General features: G+C 44.3%; 4 protein-coding genes across 4 annotated transcripts; 2 read left to right on the top strand and 2 right to left on the bottom strand.

Moving 5' to 3' along the window:
* Positions 1-12: 12 nt before the first annotated feature.
* Positions 13-1,612, bottom strand: LOC110191212 (ER membrane protein complex subunit 2-like). The gene is made up of 4 exons (XM_020961979.2): positions 1,398-1,612; positions 860-1,268; positions 645-801; positions 13-583 (listed from the first exon to the last, which is right to left on the bottom strand). The coding sequence occupies exons 1-4, from the start codon at positions 1,429-1,431 to the stop codon at positions 302-304; spliced, it is 882 nt and encodes a 293-aa protein (XP_020817638.2). The 5' UTR covers positions 1,432-1,612; the 3' UTR covers positions 13-301.
* Positions 1,613-2,096: 484 nt separating this feature from the next.
* On the top strand, positions 2,097-4,868 carry LOC110191412 (xylulose kinase). The gene is made up of 6 exons (XM_020962269.2): positions 2,097-2,413; positions 2,871-2,992; positions 3,056-3,883; positions 3,937-4,158; positions 4,214-4,403; positions 4,458-4,868. The coding sequence occupies exons 1-6, from the start codon at positions 2,357-2,359 to the stop codon at positions 4,689-4,691; spliced, it is 1,653 nt and encodes a 550-aa protein (XP_020817928.2). The 5' UTR covers positions 2,097-2,356; the 3' UTR covers positions 4,692-4,868.
* On the bottom strand, positions 4,787-7,810 carry Sf3a1 (splicing factor 3a subunit 1). Its single transcript, XM_020962267.2, has 7 exons — positions 7,585-7,810; positions 7,305-7,469; positions 7,072-7,243; positions 5,542-7,010; positions 5,308-5,480; positions 5,068-5,238; positions 4,787-5,005 (listed from the first exon to the last, which is right to left on the bottom strand). The coding sequence occupies exons 1-7, from the start codon at positions 7,691-7,693 to the stop codon at positions 4,904-4,906; spliced, it is 2,361 nt and encodes a 786-aa protein (XP_020817926.2). The 5' UTR covers positions 7,694-7,810; the 3' UTR covers positions 4,787-4,903.
* A 503-nt stretch (positions 7,811-8,313) lies between these two features.
* Positions 8,314-12,821, top strand: Irc (Immune-regulated catalase). Its single transcript, XM_020962268.2, has 11 exons — positions 8,314-8,654; positions 9,869-9,977; positions 10,084-10,414; positions 10,476-10,671; positions 10,787-10,968; positions 11,027-11,586; positions 11,643-11,790; positions 11,852-12,019; positions 12,154-12,271; positions 12,333-12,495; positions 12,686-12,821. Exons 1-11 carry the CDS (start codon positions 8,558-8,560, stop codon positions 12,717-12,719), a joined length of 2,106 nt encoding a protein of 701 aa, XP_020817927.2. The 5' UTR covers positions 8,314-8,557; the 3' UTR covers positions 12,720-12,821.
* Positions 12,822-13,272: the final 451 nt, after the last annotated feature.

Below are 13,272 nucleotides of genomic sequence, written 5' to 3'. Positions count from 1 at the left end.
AGGCCAGCTATCTCTGATAATTAATTTCTCTAAATTTATTACAGAACTATTTTTGCATACCCGACATATTCAAGGCTATAAATCCGAGTTCGAAGCCGTCACCGATTCTTTAAGATCAAAAAATACTAGCTCGGATGCACTGACAATAAAATATTTGTTAACTCCCGCTTCTTTTAATGCTTTATCTATGTTATTTTCGCTTAAGAAACAAACTGAAAACCCATTTCTGAGAATATTTGGAATCATTACTTTCTGGCATCTATTGCACGAATGGTCTGATATCCATTAGTGCTTTTGTTGGTCAATTCGATTTGATTTCCATGTTTCCTAAGGCAGCCTCCAGTGACTGAATCAGTTTGTCGTTGTTTTTGATTGTGGATTGTTTGGTCGTGTGCTCCGAAACCTGATCCAGGGCCCATTGTGCCAGCTTTTGCAGCTCCTTGCGCTTAGAGCTAACAGCTCTCGAGTTGGCCAAGTAGTTGCAGCACAAGTAAATCCCATACAAGGCACGCAAATTGTGGGGGTTGAGCTTCAGGGCCTGGGAGTAGTAAGTTCGAGCAGATTCCACATTCTCGACGCCGCCCTGAGGAAAAAAAGGTTTGTTAAAAATGTTTACGATAAAATATAACTGCTTAAAGACTCACCATTGTGTAGCGAATTTCTGCCAGCCGCTGGTGTATCAGATGGCTGTGGGGATTGTGCAGCAGGACCTCCTCCATGCAAAAAGCTGCTTTGCCGAACTCGCCCTCAGCCAGGTACAAGGTGCAGAGCTCATGCCAAGCCTCCTGATCGGACATAAACCTGGGGAAATATACATTTTTAAACCGTACTGGGACTCTTCCAATCTGTTACTCATTACTTTTTCAGATATTCGTTGAGCTCCTTGATGGCCTCTACCCGTCGACCGCGGGCCTTAAGAATGGCAATCTTACGCTTTCGGGGCGCGGCATTGGTCTCGTCCTTGGCAATTATGGCATCTAACACCTCATCCGCCTCGTCGTACTGCTCCAACGCCTCGTACCGCATCGCCTTGAACTTCATTACGCGCAGGCTGCCAGGAAACTCCAGTGCCAGCTGCTTGGTGCACTGGGTGGCAATGTCGAAACGGGCAGTGTCCAAAGCAGCGATGATCACCTGCTCCAAGATAAGGTGGCGCTCGTTGCCGGTCTTGTGCACTTTGTCCTCCAGCACCGCCACCCACAGCTGCACCACTTCCTCGCTGTGGCGGCCGGTCTCCTCGCGCCACTTCCTGAACTGATCCCGCACATCTGCAAAGGGTGAACGGATTAGGGTCGTCAACTTTTCATTCATGCTCTGCTCCAATTTTCATCCACATGCCAATTGGATTACTGACGTGGACCCGCATCTTGCGGAGCCGGTAAAAGCGGAAAACTCACCCGACCAACTCATCTCCTCGTAGTTTAGTGACATGTTCTCCAAATCGTACCTATTTAACACTTGTATTAAATTTAATTTTTTCAATTATTAGCAATTTCAGGGCTGATCTAGGGATGTGAAAAATATATATAAATATCGAAAAGGTAAAGTCGATACATCGGCTAATAACATCGGTGTTTTTCCATCTCTACATCATGGCTGTTTTTACCGCGAACTGGATCAGCAATAAATAAAAAAACAAAATATATAATAGTATATATATATACAGATATGAACTAAATGGGTTTATATGCTTTTGTTTATTCACCACAACAACCTACAAAACGAAATCCACCTATCGATAGAGATAAGTTAAATTCGGAACGTGAACTGGTTCCTCTAATAATAAAGATTCCAGAAGAAAATTACGTTAAATATAATTAATTCTTACTTTAACTCAAGTATATAAACTGGAAATAGAAAAGAAACATAATTAACACTCAAAGGCTACAGCAGAAATGGTCCCAGGAGAAATAAATGTAAAAAAAATTTCATGTTCGATAGTCAGCCAAAAATCCTGGTGTTTGTCATAGAACATTAGGTGGACTTGCACGTGTGAAGAATTATCAAATGGTTGGAGATCAAATTTGCCAAATTATATCAATAACAACAAATCACAAAATTCTAGAGCCATGACATTTTCCAAAAACGTGTTTCTTGTGTTCCTTTTAAATTTAATAACTCCGAAATGTAGGCTCAGTAGGCAAAATTTGTTTTCAGTGCGTTGCCATGGAAATCCGTTAAGGGTTTTCGCAATAACAAGCAACGGTCACACCATTCCATCCGAATTCGTCAACAAAAACTTATCTCGGCAATTCCGGCTATATAACCCGTAGAATCGGGAGTACTAGCGCCGCATGAGGGAGATCCGACTGGCAGACTACAGCTGGCATCTAAGCGAACCGGAAGCAGAGTTATTATGGGACCGCAGCAGCTGAAACGCGCCTTCCTAGGCTTCGACCTGAGCACCCAAAAGGTGACTAAAGCCCCAGAACGGTAGCTGCCTACGTAGTATCTTTGTATCTGCGAGATGTGAAGGCGTCCCCAGCACCACTTCCATCTCGCTTTGTCTGCGTGGGAATGCGGTTATTAAAAAGGTCATCTCTAACGGAACTTGCAGCCTCGATCGGAATGGAACCTGTTTCCCAAGAAGCATTTACGACACTGCTTATCAGTGGCCCATTGGCGGGGCTCGCTTCCCGCTTATCTGCTAAGCCCATGCGCGCACACAATAATTTAACTATTAGCGTTTGATTATTAAAATTCGCGTTCGGCGGATTGGCCCCCGTCACACTATCTTAACCACCCCAATAACTTTCACAATTCCGCAATGACGCCAGCGGTGACTCCTAGTTGCCCTCTGTGTTTGATCGTTACTTTTAAGGTGTGTCTTCGTCTGTATCGTCATTCGCTGTCCCATTTCCCCTTTCCAGCTCAAAGCTATCCTTGTAAACTCCAGCTTGGAGGTGCTGGCCTCGGCGGAAGTAAAATTCGACAGCGATTTGCCAGAGTTCCGGACCGTGGGCGGAGCCAACCCAGGACCCAACAAGAATGAGTAAGTTAATAAAGTCCTGAGTCTTTAATAAAGTTTCTCACCTAATTTTCCCTCTATATCTAGGTTCTTTGTGCAGCCCGTAATGTGGGTAAAGGCCATGGACATTGTCCTGGACCGCTTAGTGATGCAGGAGGCTGACCTGAGCACCGTAGCGGCAATCAGTGGCTCTGGACAGCAGCACGGATCCTTATACTGGTCAAAGCACGGCATTGCCTCACTGCAGAACCTAGATCCTGACAAGTTCCTGCACTCACAAATCGACGATTCGGCCTTTGTCGTGAACCGAACGCCCATTTGGATGGACGCGTCTACGACGAAACAATGCGTGGAAATGGAGACGGCCATTGGAGGCCACCTCAGCATGGTGGAGATAACGGGTTCCAAGTGCTACGAACGCTTCACAGGACCTCAGATCCGGAAGATATATCAGCAGCGAACGCACGCCTACGAAGACGCCCAACGAATCTCACTAGTCAGCAGCTTTCTGGCTTCGCTATTTCTCGGCGCCGTGGCTCCCATTGACTTCAGTGATGGCTCCGGAATGAATCTGCTGGACATTCGCGAGAAGAACTGGTCCAAGGCCTGCCTAAATGCCTGTGCCCCTGATCTGGACGAGCGGTTGGGTCAGGCTGCCAGTCCCAATACGATTGTGGGCACAATTTCCGAGTACTTTGTAAAGCGATTCAGTTTCCCTGCCGATTGCAAAGTTGTTGCCTGCACGGGTGACAATCCCTCGGCTCTAGCTGGCATGCTGGTAGACAGCAATTGGCTCAGCATTTCTCTCGGTACCAGCGACACGCTGATGATGAGCATGAAGGAGCCCCTTAACTGGGAGGAGGGCCACGTACTGTGTCATCCAACCGAGACGAAGGAATACATGGGGCTCCTATGGTAAGTTTATACTCAAAGCAATCGATTTTGTATGTATTGCATACCCTTTATAGTTTCAGAAATGGCTCCCTGGTCCGGGAGGGAATGAACAAGACGGAGGCCGGCGGAGATTGGCAAAAATTCAACGAACTTCTCGAATCCACGCCACGTGGAAACTTTGGCAACATGGCCGTTCATTTTAATGAAATGGAGATAATTCCCAAGGCGAAGGGCACACTGCGATGGAATAAGGATAGCGTGCCGAGCTCACCGGATGCCGCCAAGGGCGTTATCAAGTAAGTCTATTATAGCTATTAAAAGTGTTTTAATTAATTTTCTTATACTCCGCAGGTTCAGCTCGCCTCAAATTGAAATTCGTGCCTTAATTGAGGGCCAGATGTTGCACCATCGCGCAGTTGCCGAAGACATGGGCTTCCGATTTGGCAACGAGACTCAAATCCTTGCCACCGGCGGTGCATCTGTTAACAAATCAATCCTGCAAACCATTGCCGATGTGTTCAATGCCCCCGTCCATATTCAGGTGCTTATTTAATTTTTCTTTCTTTACTGGTGACTTTAAACCTATCATTTGCAGACTGAAAGCGAGGCCGCCCTGATGGGAGCTGCCTTTAGAGCCGCTTATGCTCTCTACAGGCACGAACTGGATGAGGAGACGACTCCGCTTAGTTATAGGGACTACGTTCTAAGTCTGACGCCCAACAAACTGCAGCTCGTATGCGAGCCACACAAGGACAGTGAGGACATCTACGCTCCCATGCTGCTGCGATATCGCGATATGGCCCGCATCTTGGGAAAGACAGACGTTTAGACTAAACATTCCTTTTTTTACTCCACTGCATTCCCACAATTCACACTCCAATTTTTAACTCCACCTGAAATTGAAAGAACTAAAGTGCAATTAACTTAATTCTGTGATTGACGATTTATTACAAATTTATGCGAAAACCCATATACAAATAAATGTCTACATATGGAGCATTCCTAATTGGTTGTGGACTGGTCTTTTAATTGATTCTCGGTCTACTTCTTACGGCCACCACGCTCCTTGACCTGTAAATGCACTGTGGTTCCGTTTACCAGATTGTAGAAAGCCATCGTGTTGCTATCTTTGAAGAACATGCCCTGAAAAACGATATTTTGTAATGGTAGTCCTTATTTTTGAGATGAATTCGCATTTATCTTACCTCATAGAAGATCTTCTGCTTGGCCGGCGGCATACCGGTTTCGTCCTGAAGCTTCGTCTTGAGATTGGTGATGGGCTCAGATAGGGCCATAGTTACGGCTATCATTTGGCCATTTAGCTTCCACTCGGATTTGTCGGAATTGGGCACTTGAACCTGAATAGTTACAGGACTCTGGAAAATAAAGAAATTAAATATTAAATAATTCTGGAGAGCATTTTGTTTTTAGCCTAAAAATCTCACCTTGTGTGAGGCAATAAACTCGGCCTCTGGTATGAGGTTATCCTCCGAACGCAGCTTTTTGGCTGGAGGCTCTTCCTCAATTAAATCAACCGGCGGAGCTGGTGCCAGCTGTTGAGGTGCGCCACCCGACTGCATGTTCATGTAGCCCCCACCGCCAGCTCCATAGGGCGGTTCTGTGAAAACAATACACTTATTAGTTCTAGGATGGGATGGTAAGTTATTATGTATACTCACGCATCATCGGTGGACGTAGTTGCATGAGCGCCATTACAGGTTGTGTTGGTTGCTGAGGATGGTGGTGGGGCGGATGCTGAGGCGGCTGCTGATGCTGCTGCGGCGGATGATGATGGTGCATGCTATGGTGGCCGTGATGACCACCGCCGCCTCCACCTTGGTGGTGTTGGCTCTGGCTGGAGTGACTGGTCTGGGACCTCGTCGACGGCTGCGGTGGCGCCGAGAGCGTGGCCTTGTTGCCCACCGGCTTGGGCCCAATCTTCTCCTTCTCCTCGTCAGGCAGCAGACCCTTGACCTTGTGAATCTGATGGATCTGCTCTTCTAGCGTGATATTTGCTCTGGCAGCACGCGTTGCGGCCTCCACACTGGACGTGTGGCCATCCCAGGTTACCCGGTCGTCCTTCTTTGTCTCCTCCTCGCCCAGCTTTTTGCCAATAACTGTTTCCTCATCGCCCACACCGAATATATCGGTACGACGCTCAGCCAACTGCTTGAGACTCGCCTCGATTGCAGTGCCTGCGGCGAATACGTTGTCCTGGTTGATCTTCTCGACGGTGTGCTTGTCGCGCTGTTCCACCCAGCGGGGATCCAGCAGACCAATACGCATATGCTCCGAGACCTTGGAGGCCGGGATCTTCTCGCCTGTGATCGGTGAGATGAGGTATTCGTCCGTGGGCATAGGCGCCGGCTTGGGTTGCGTGGCTTTGGGATCGTATTTCTTGACCACCACCTTGTCATGAGTGGGTGGCAGCATGGGTGCCACCGATGGCTGTAGCTTAGTCGTTGGAGTGTCCTCGTCGCTGGAGGCCTCGTCCATGTCTTGTACCTGGGTATTATCCCGCTTGGCACCTGTTGGTTGGCTATAGGATGACACGTTCTTCATCTGAATGCCCACACGGTTCTCCATCTGCGAAAGCTTAAGACCGCTCTCCAAGTGGCTGCTCACATGGGCGTCGTCGTCGTCGTCCGATTCGATCTGCATCTCGGTGTCGCCCTCCTCTTCCATAAGACGCTCCTCCATGAGCACGCGAGCACCCACCTCGTCGGGATTGGTGGGCGGCGGGAAGTTGCCAGACTCAAAGGGCTGATAGTCCACAGTCTCCACCACCACAAAGTCGTGCCAATCAATCTGGGCGTAGGCTACACGCTCCCTCTCGATCTTCTCCTCCTCGCGGCGACGCTGTGCCTCCTGGTGGCGCTGCCAGTTGGCCCGGTATTTGACGTGTTCCAACACCTGGTTCATGCTTGCCCTGCCCGGAGCACTCTCTGCCCGGAGCTTGCCCAGCAGGTCCTTGGGCGGAATCAAAACCTTGGTGTACTGCTCCAGCAGCTTGGTGAAGTATTGGAAGAGCGAGTGCTGGGGCCGCAAGAAATCAAATTGGAAGTTGCGCTGCTCACGGCTCATCAGATTGGTCAAGAACTGGCGGCCATTACGGGCCACAAACTGAGCTGTTAGCTTCACAATGTCCCTGATTGGAAAGAGAAAACAATAAGATTTGCGTTGTAGGTGGCTGAGCACGGGAAACTTACAAATCCAGGGCGGAAATGGATGGCGGATCGGCAATAAACTCGAATTCCGGCGGCGGTTCTTTGGGCACAAACTGCTGCTCCACTACCTGCTTCAAGAGCTCCTGCTGTCGCTGTTGGGCGGCACTCGTCACCGCCAGTTGCTTCATGCCGGCTATGGCCGTGATCCCGGCATCTAGTTAGGATGTGACATCACATGAATAAGACTTGTTTAGTGGTAAATATTCCAGACTTACCATTGCCCTCGCGAAACTCGTTGACCTTGTGTCTGTAGTAGGCGTGGTAGGGATCGCCTCCATTGAGAAAATTGAACTTCGGGTTGCCCAACTCATTCTGTCGGATACGGGCCTCGAACTCCGGTCCATTGCGTGCCACAAAGCTGGCGGTCTTGTCAACGATATCTGTTAGTTATAACATTGCTAACTGAGCATGGGAAAACGCATTAAACCTGTGACTTTGATTAGTATTTAATATGAAAAATTGTGTAAACATTATTCGGTTTTTGGCAAAGGATGCTTCTGACTTCCGGCGGCGGATAGATGATGCCGACAATAGGTCCGGACATTGGCTTGGACTGGTCATTACTGAACTGATCCTCGTTGGCTTCCGCGTCTAAAGCTGGCATGGCTGCTGAAATTCTTCGCTTTTATTGATCAAATTCAATTTATTTTTTGGAAAACGCTTGTTTGGTAAAACTGGCTAGAGGTGGAACTGAAATCGATTGTAATATCGATAACACTATCGTAATGTTGATAAGACGATGGGCTTAGCCTAGACCCAATCGGTGCATAAAAATAATCGGATGGCTAATTATCGTTATCGTCCGACTTTCCGCCAACAATAATTTGATTTTGTTTCCAAGAAAACCAAAATGGGCAACTTTCAGTATACGTTAAAAAAAAAACAACTGGGGACATTCTAAAATATTTTAAAATTGTCCAAGCCATAGTTTTTGATTAGACACCTCTTAAGATAAAGGCGGGCTGTCAAATTTAACTTTAAATATTGTGTATTATATCAGTATATAATATATATCTTTCCAGGTGTGGTCGTCATTTACATATTACGTTGGCGCTGTTCTGTTTTTTGTTTGGGAAGAACATTCTCACGAATTGATTCACCGTGCGCCAAATAACAAAAATAACATTTGTTTACGGTTTGTTCGATTTTTTGCTCTGCCGAGAGAACAAGCTCCCAAGTCAGATGATGAGTTTCCATTATGCGTAATAATGATCTGGCTGAGCGGCTGTGATTCCGGCGAGATCAGACCGTATCTCAGTAGTCTATGAGCTGCTGAGCCATCGACACGGTTTATTAGCACGGGGAGCCCAGCCAGAGTCGCAGTTCGAATTACTTCCTTATCAGTCGCTTGCGACGTGACTTAAATTTCATTTACGTGTTGCCGTGGCTTGTGGATTTTGTGAATCAGAAGCCGACAGCCCATGTGTTTGCCCTGACAACTCTGTATTCTGGAACAAAGAACAGTGCAATGGCTGGGGACAAGTGCATCTGTCTGCTGGCTCTTATAATAGGAGCATCAATACTGCCCTCCATAAGCGATGCTACAAGTTTTGCCTTCCCAAATCGTAAGTCAGATCACGATATATTATCAAGAGCACTATTTTTGCTAAGCTATTAATGCAAAAAAAAAAAAAAAAAACATAATTTTAAAGTTCTTATTCAAGCTTGTCAGCTAGCAATATATTATTTATAAAATTAAAGAATCTAAATACTATTTGTATCACTGCCAGCCGGTGTTGTTGATAAAATACTTTTTTATACAAATATCATATGCGACACCACAACAAAACCTGAATGCGGTGAATCTAATAGGTTGAATTATTGACTATTGATTTTATAGCTTGTTTAAGCTATTCAGTTCATCACACTAATAAAAGTGTCAATGGGTTACAGACATTTATTTCTTGGATTATCAGGAAGCCGTTAAATGTTATTTAATCAATTTATGATTTTGATTTTAATTGGTATATGAAAAATAATAACTTTACAGCCCACTTCTTGTTTGATTTTCGATACTGGAAAGCAAAAAGTAGCCTCTCTCTTTTTTGTCGAAGCTCACGTGTTATGTCACCATGAATGACTGCACTTGTTCCCTGTAACGTCAGTTACTAAAGTCAAAAATATATAAATTTCCTGTTAATAGACCCATTATGAACCTAATGGGAATTCCTAAATTATCGCTTGAACATTTCACACAGAAGTGTTTTGCTTATCACTTAGAAAAATAAAAAATACTTATAGACCAAATGTTTACAAACAGCTCTAAATAGATTTGTGAAGGCGTGGCAATTCCAATCAATGATTTATTTTTGATTACAAGCAAATTGAGTATTTATATATGAATGTATGCATTTCAATTAACATTTGTTAGCAAGTATGTGTATTAATAACCTTTTTCTAGTGATGCGGGAATGTCCCTATACTTTTGATTTTGATAATGATCAGATAGATCAATAAAAATCCCCAAAAGCCATATTTGTTTTTGCGAACTGCAATGACCTTTGTAATATAATAGTCTTATGTCGTCTTGATTAAAGTGTTGACAGCGCTTCATTTGTGGAATATTCCAGCGGCATAAATCATTCCTCCCTAATTGGTAAAACGTATTTTAATTGAGTTTAAAAAGATTTTCCCACCATCATTTAAGCTTTATTAGAATACAAAACGTGTGGAAACTTTTTAAAGCTTGCTTTCATCACTTTTATTTACCTTTAACTCTTACGATAACAGAATATATCTTTTCTAATAATTTATGCATTACTTTTAATATAATTTTTAGCAAGAACTGATATAAGTAATGAAGCCATAGCATACTTAAATGGAATTCCGTCTTCGAAATGGTTGGAATTCGTCAGCTCTGGAATTGATTCTCTGAACAGACAGAAAAGGTTTGTTTATTTCTTATTAATAAACACAACTTAACAATTATTTATTTCTGTTTTCCAAACATTTTGGCATACTTATAATATATTCCTTTAATATACCTCTTTATAGACTTGAGGAAAATCTCTTAAAATCTGATATTACTGTCCAGAATGGCACAATTTCGCACGTTCAACTTTTGGACACTTTGCCCAATGGAGCCTCGAAGGAGGACAGCGAAATAGCTCTTAAGATCCTGAAGTCTAGCCTGTATGTGTACAATAGTCAATGTTTGAGCCATGGTATCGATGGAGATGAGTGTAGGAATTATCTGGAAGACATACCCCTGCCCGTGGGCAGCAGCTTAAGGGAGGAGTGCTTGAACTTGCTCTCAGGAAACAGAGAGGGTCATCATGCTTTCCGGCGCTTGCTGGAGCCGCACTACAGAAATGGCTTTCATGAGGTGGGAAGAATTTAAATAAATATATATTTAAGGAAGTGATATGATTACCCAATCCCTGTAGATGTTTCCCGAAACCGATCGCTCTGTCAGCAGCCTGCCGCCTGCCTGGTCCATTAGCAAGGCGCTTTATGAACCGGATACCATCCAGAAAGCCAAACAACTAATCGCCGAAGAGAAATCCCATTTGAATTTGGGTCTGGCTCAATGGGCCCAGTTTGTGGAGCACGATCTCAGCAAGCCCGTTTCACAATCGATGAGTAAGTTTAATTTCAAGAGCTTGAAAAACACTTTTAACAAATCCCCATAATCGATCAATTAAAGCTGGCTCTATTTATTTAATAAAATTCAATTATTGACTTCTGTTTTCCCAAGGCACCGGAGCACCCATCGAGTGCTGCAGCCGTGACCAAAATAACCTTCAGCCCCGCCACCACCACCCGGCATGTGCTCCAATTCTGTACCAGCCCAGTGGGAAATACGACGTGCCCAGCTGCCTCAACTATGTGCGGAGTGCGCTGGCCGTGGCCGATTGCAATTTCGGTGGCGCCGAGCAGGTGAGGCACCCAGTACTAGATCATGGGAAATAATATTGATAATATTTTAATTCCCCAGCTGAACCAGGCCACTGCATCCTTGGACCTGTCCCAACTCTATGGTTTCACCTCGGCTGCGGAGCAGAAAATGAGACTGTTTAGAGGTGGCCTCTTGAAATCCACATCGATTGGGCAGCGTCATCATGTCCTGCTACCCATGACCACGGATACCCAGGATCTGGGACACTCATTCTGTGCCTGGGGAGCCACTGGCAATGCCACCTGTTTTGCTGCTGGCGATTCCCGGGTGAACAGCAGTCCCTTCTCCATACTGATCTACACGATCTTCATGCGCAACCATAACCGCCTGGCCAGGGAGTTGAGTGATAGGAAACCCAGGTGGAGTGATGAGCAGCTCTTCCAGGCGGCCAAGGCGGTGAATGTGGATATCTATCGGCGGGTGGTCATAGACGAGTGGCTCCCAGAGGTTCTGGGAGAGAAACTGGCAGCCGAAGCAAGGAGCAGAAATAAGCGAGCACAAGAGATCTCCAATGAGTTCGGAGTGGCCGCCATTAGGTTCTATTTCTCCATGCTGCCCAATGAATTGCGGAATTTGGTCAAGGATAATGAACTGGATGAGTAAGTTGCTACTTTACATATAGAACTCTATAATCTATGCATTTTCTACATTTTAGGAACAACCTACCCACCACAAACCTTTTTGAACTCAAAGAAGAAATCTACAAACCGCGGCTGCAATATACAACTCAGAAGCTGAACGAGATCCTCGAAAGTTTGCTCAATCAGCGTACAATGAAAATGGATGCTGCCTATGCTGGTGATGTAAGGAGAATAATTCTTATCCCTTTAGGTTTGAAGACTTTATTACAAAAACCTTTTCCAGGTGGTCTGGCACAAGGACACCAAGCCTACCCATACGGATATCCTGGCCTTTGACATTCAAAGAGGCAGGGATCATGGCCTGCAGCCTTATTACAAGTACTTTGAAACCTGCAGCCTACTGAGACCAGTAAATAGCTGGAAAGACTTTGAAGGCTTTATTCCCAATGATGTAGGTTCGGGTTTTAAAACCATTTTTATCAGATAATAAACTAGAAAACAACAACTAAGTTGTTAAACACTTTCCTTTAATTTATTCAGATATTTTATTAATATTAATAATTCATTTGTTTATTCATTTAAAAGGTTTTGGACAAGCTGAAAACAATATATTCAAGCTGGCAAGATATAGATCTGATTGTGGGTGGAATTTCTGAGCGTCCTGTAAGCGGCGCCATTGGTCGCACTTTTAGCTGCATACTAGGTAAGTTTTTCCATATACAAAATTATATATTTACTCTAATAATTTATTCCATATTTTTTAGGTGAACAATTCTGGAATGTTCACCAACATCATAGGGAACAGTCGGACCACAAACACGACTCTCTCCTCCATGAATATCGCCATTTCAATGGCTCCAAGCTCCTCTGCCTGAACTCGGATGTTAGAGCTGTGCCCCAAAATATCTTCCAGTTGCCATCCGCCAGGTATGTATAGGTTTTTGCCATTCAATCATTACCCGCAATAGATAACCTGTCAGCGGTTGTCTGGGCTGTGACTCAACATGATAGAAAATTAGATTCCCATTTGATATTTAACCTACGTACCAGAGTGATAAGCTCGGCAACAGCAATTATCTACAAGCATAATGATGGTTTCTTGTATGTTTCCTTACAGCAATCAACTGGTAGCCTGCGACGATGTGGTCTAAGGAAGATACGAAAAAGTCACCAAAACGATTTTAGATTATTATGTTCCTAAGTCCCAAGAAAGAAAATCTGATTTAGAGCTCAATAAATACCTCGAAAATAAACATTCTAGTTGTTAATGCATAAAGATTAGTTGGGAAATTGCAAAATTCATGCATTCAGAATAAACAAAGTAATGCTTATTTACTGAAAAAATTATAATACTCAATTCAGAAGCTGCATCGTTAGAGACACGCAATATTGCTGTAATTTCAGTCGTTACAGAAAGTGTTGCTGCAAGTGTGATACGTGTATTGCCATTTTCAACAAATTCCCATTTTCAACTGTAATGAGGGTCGCTTTTTTTCTGATATTACGTGAATTAGTTTGCGGGCCCCAATAAAAGGCAGAGAATGTCACAAGTAGCACCAATAAAACTTATTGGCCAACAAATGAATAAAAATGTTTCCCCAGACCTTTAGAAGCAAACATTGTAGCCATAAAGAGAGGGTTTCTTTTATGCAAATATATTTTACCCTTAAAAATATTGGTAATTAAATATATTTATTTATTTAT

This window comes from Drosophila serrata, unplaced genomic scaffold (genome assembly GCF_035046125.1).
Source record: "Drosophila serrata isolate PLE 108 unplaced genomic scaffold, ASM3504612v1 contig_382, whole genome shotgun sequence".
In the NCBI taxonomy this organism is placed as follows: domain Eukaryota; kingdom Metazoa; phylum Arthropoda; class Insecta; order Diptera; family Drosophilidae; genus Drosophila; species Drosophila serrata.
The sequence above is the reverse complement of the archived record's forward strand: the minus strand, read 5'-3'. Positions and strand labels throughout refer to the sequence as shown.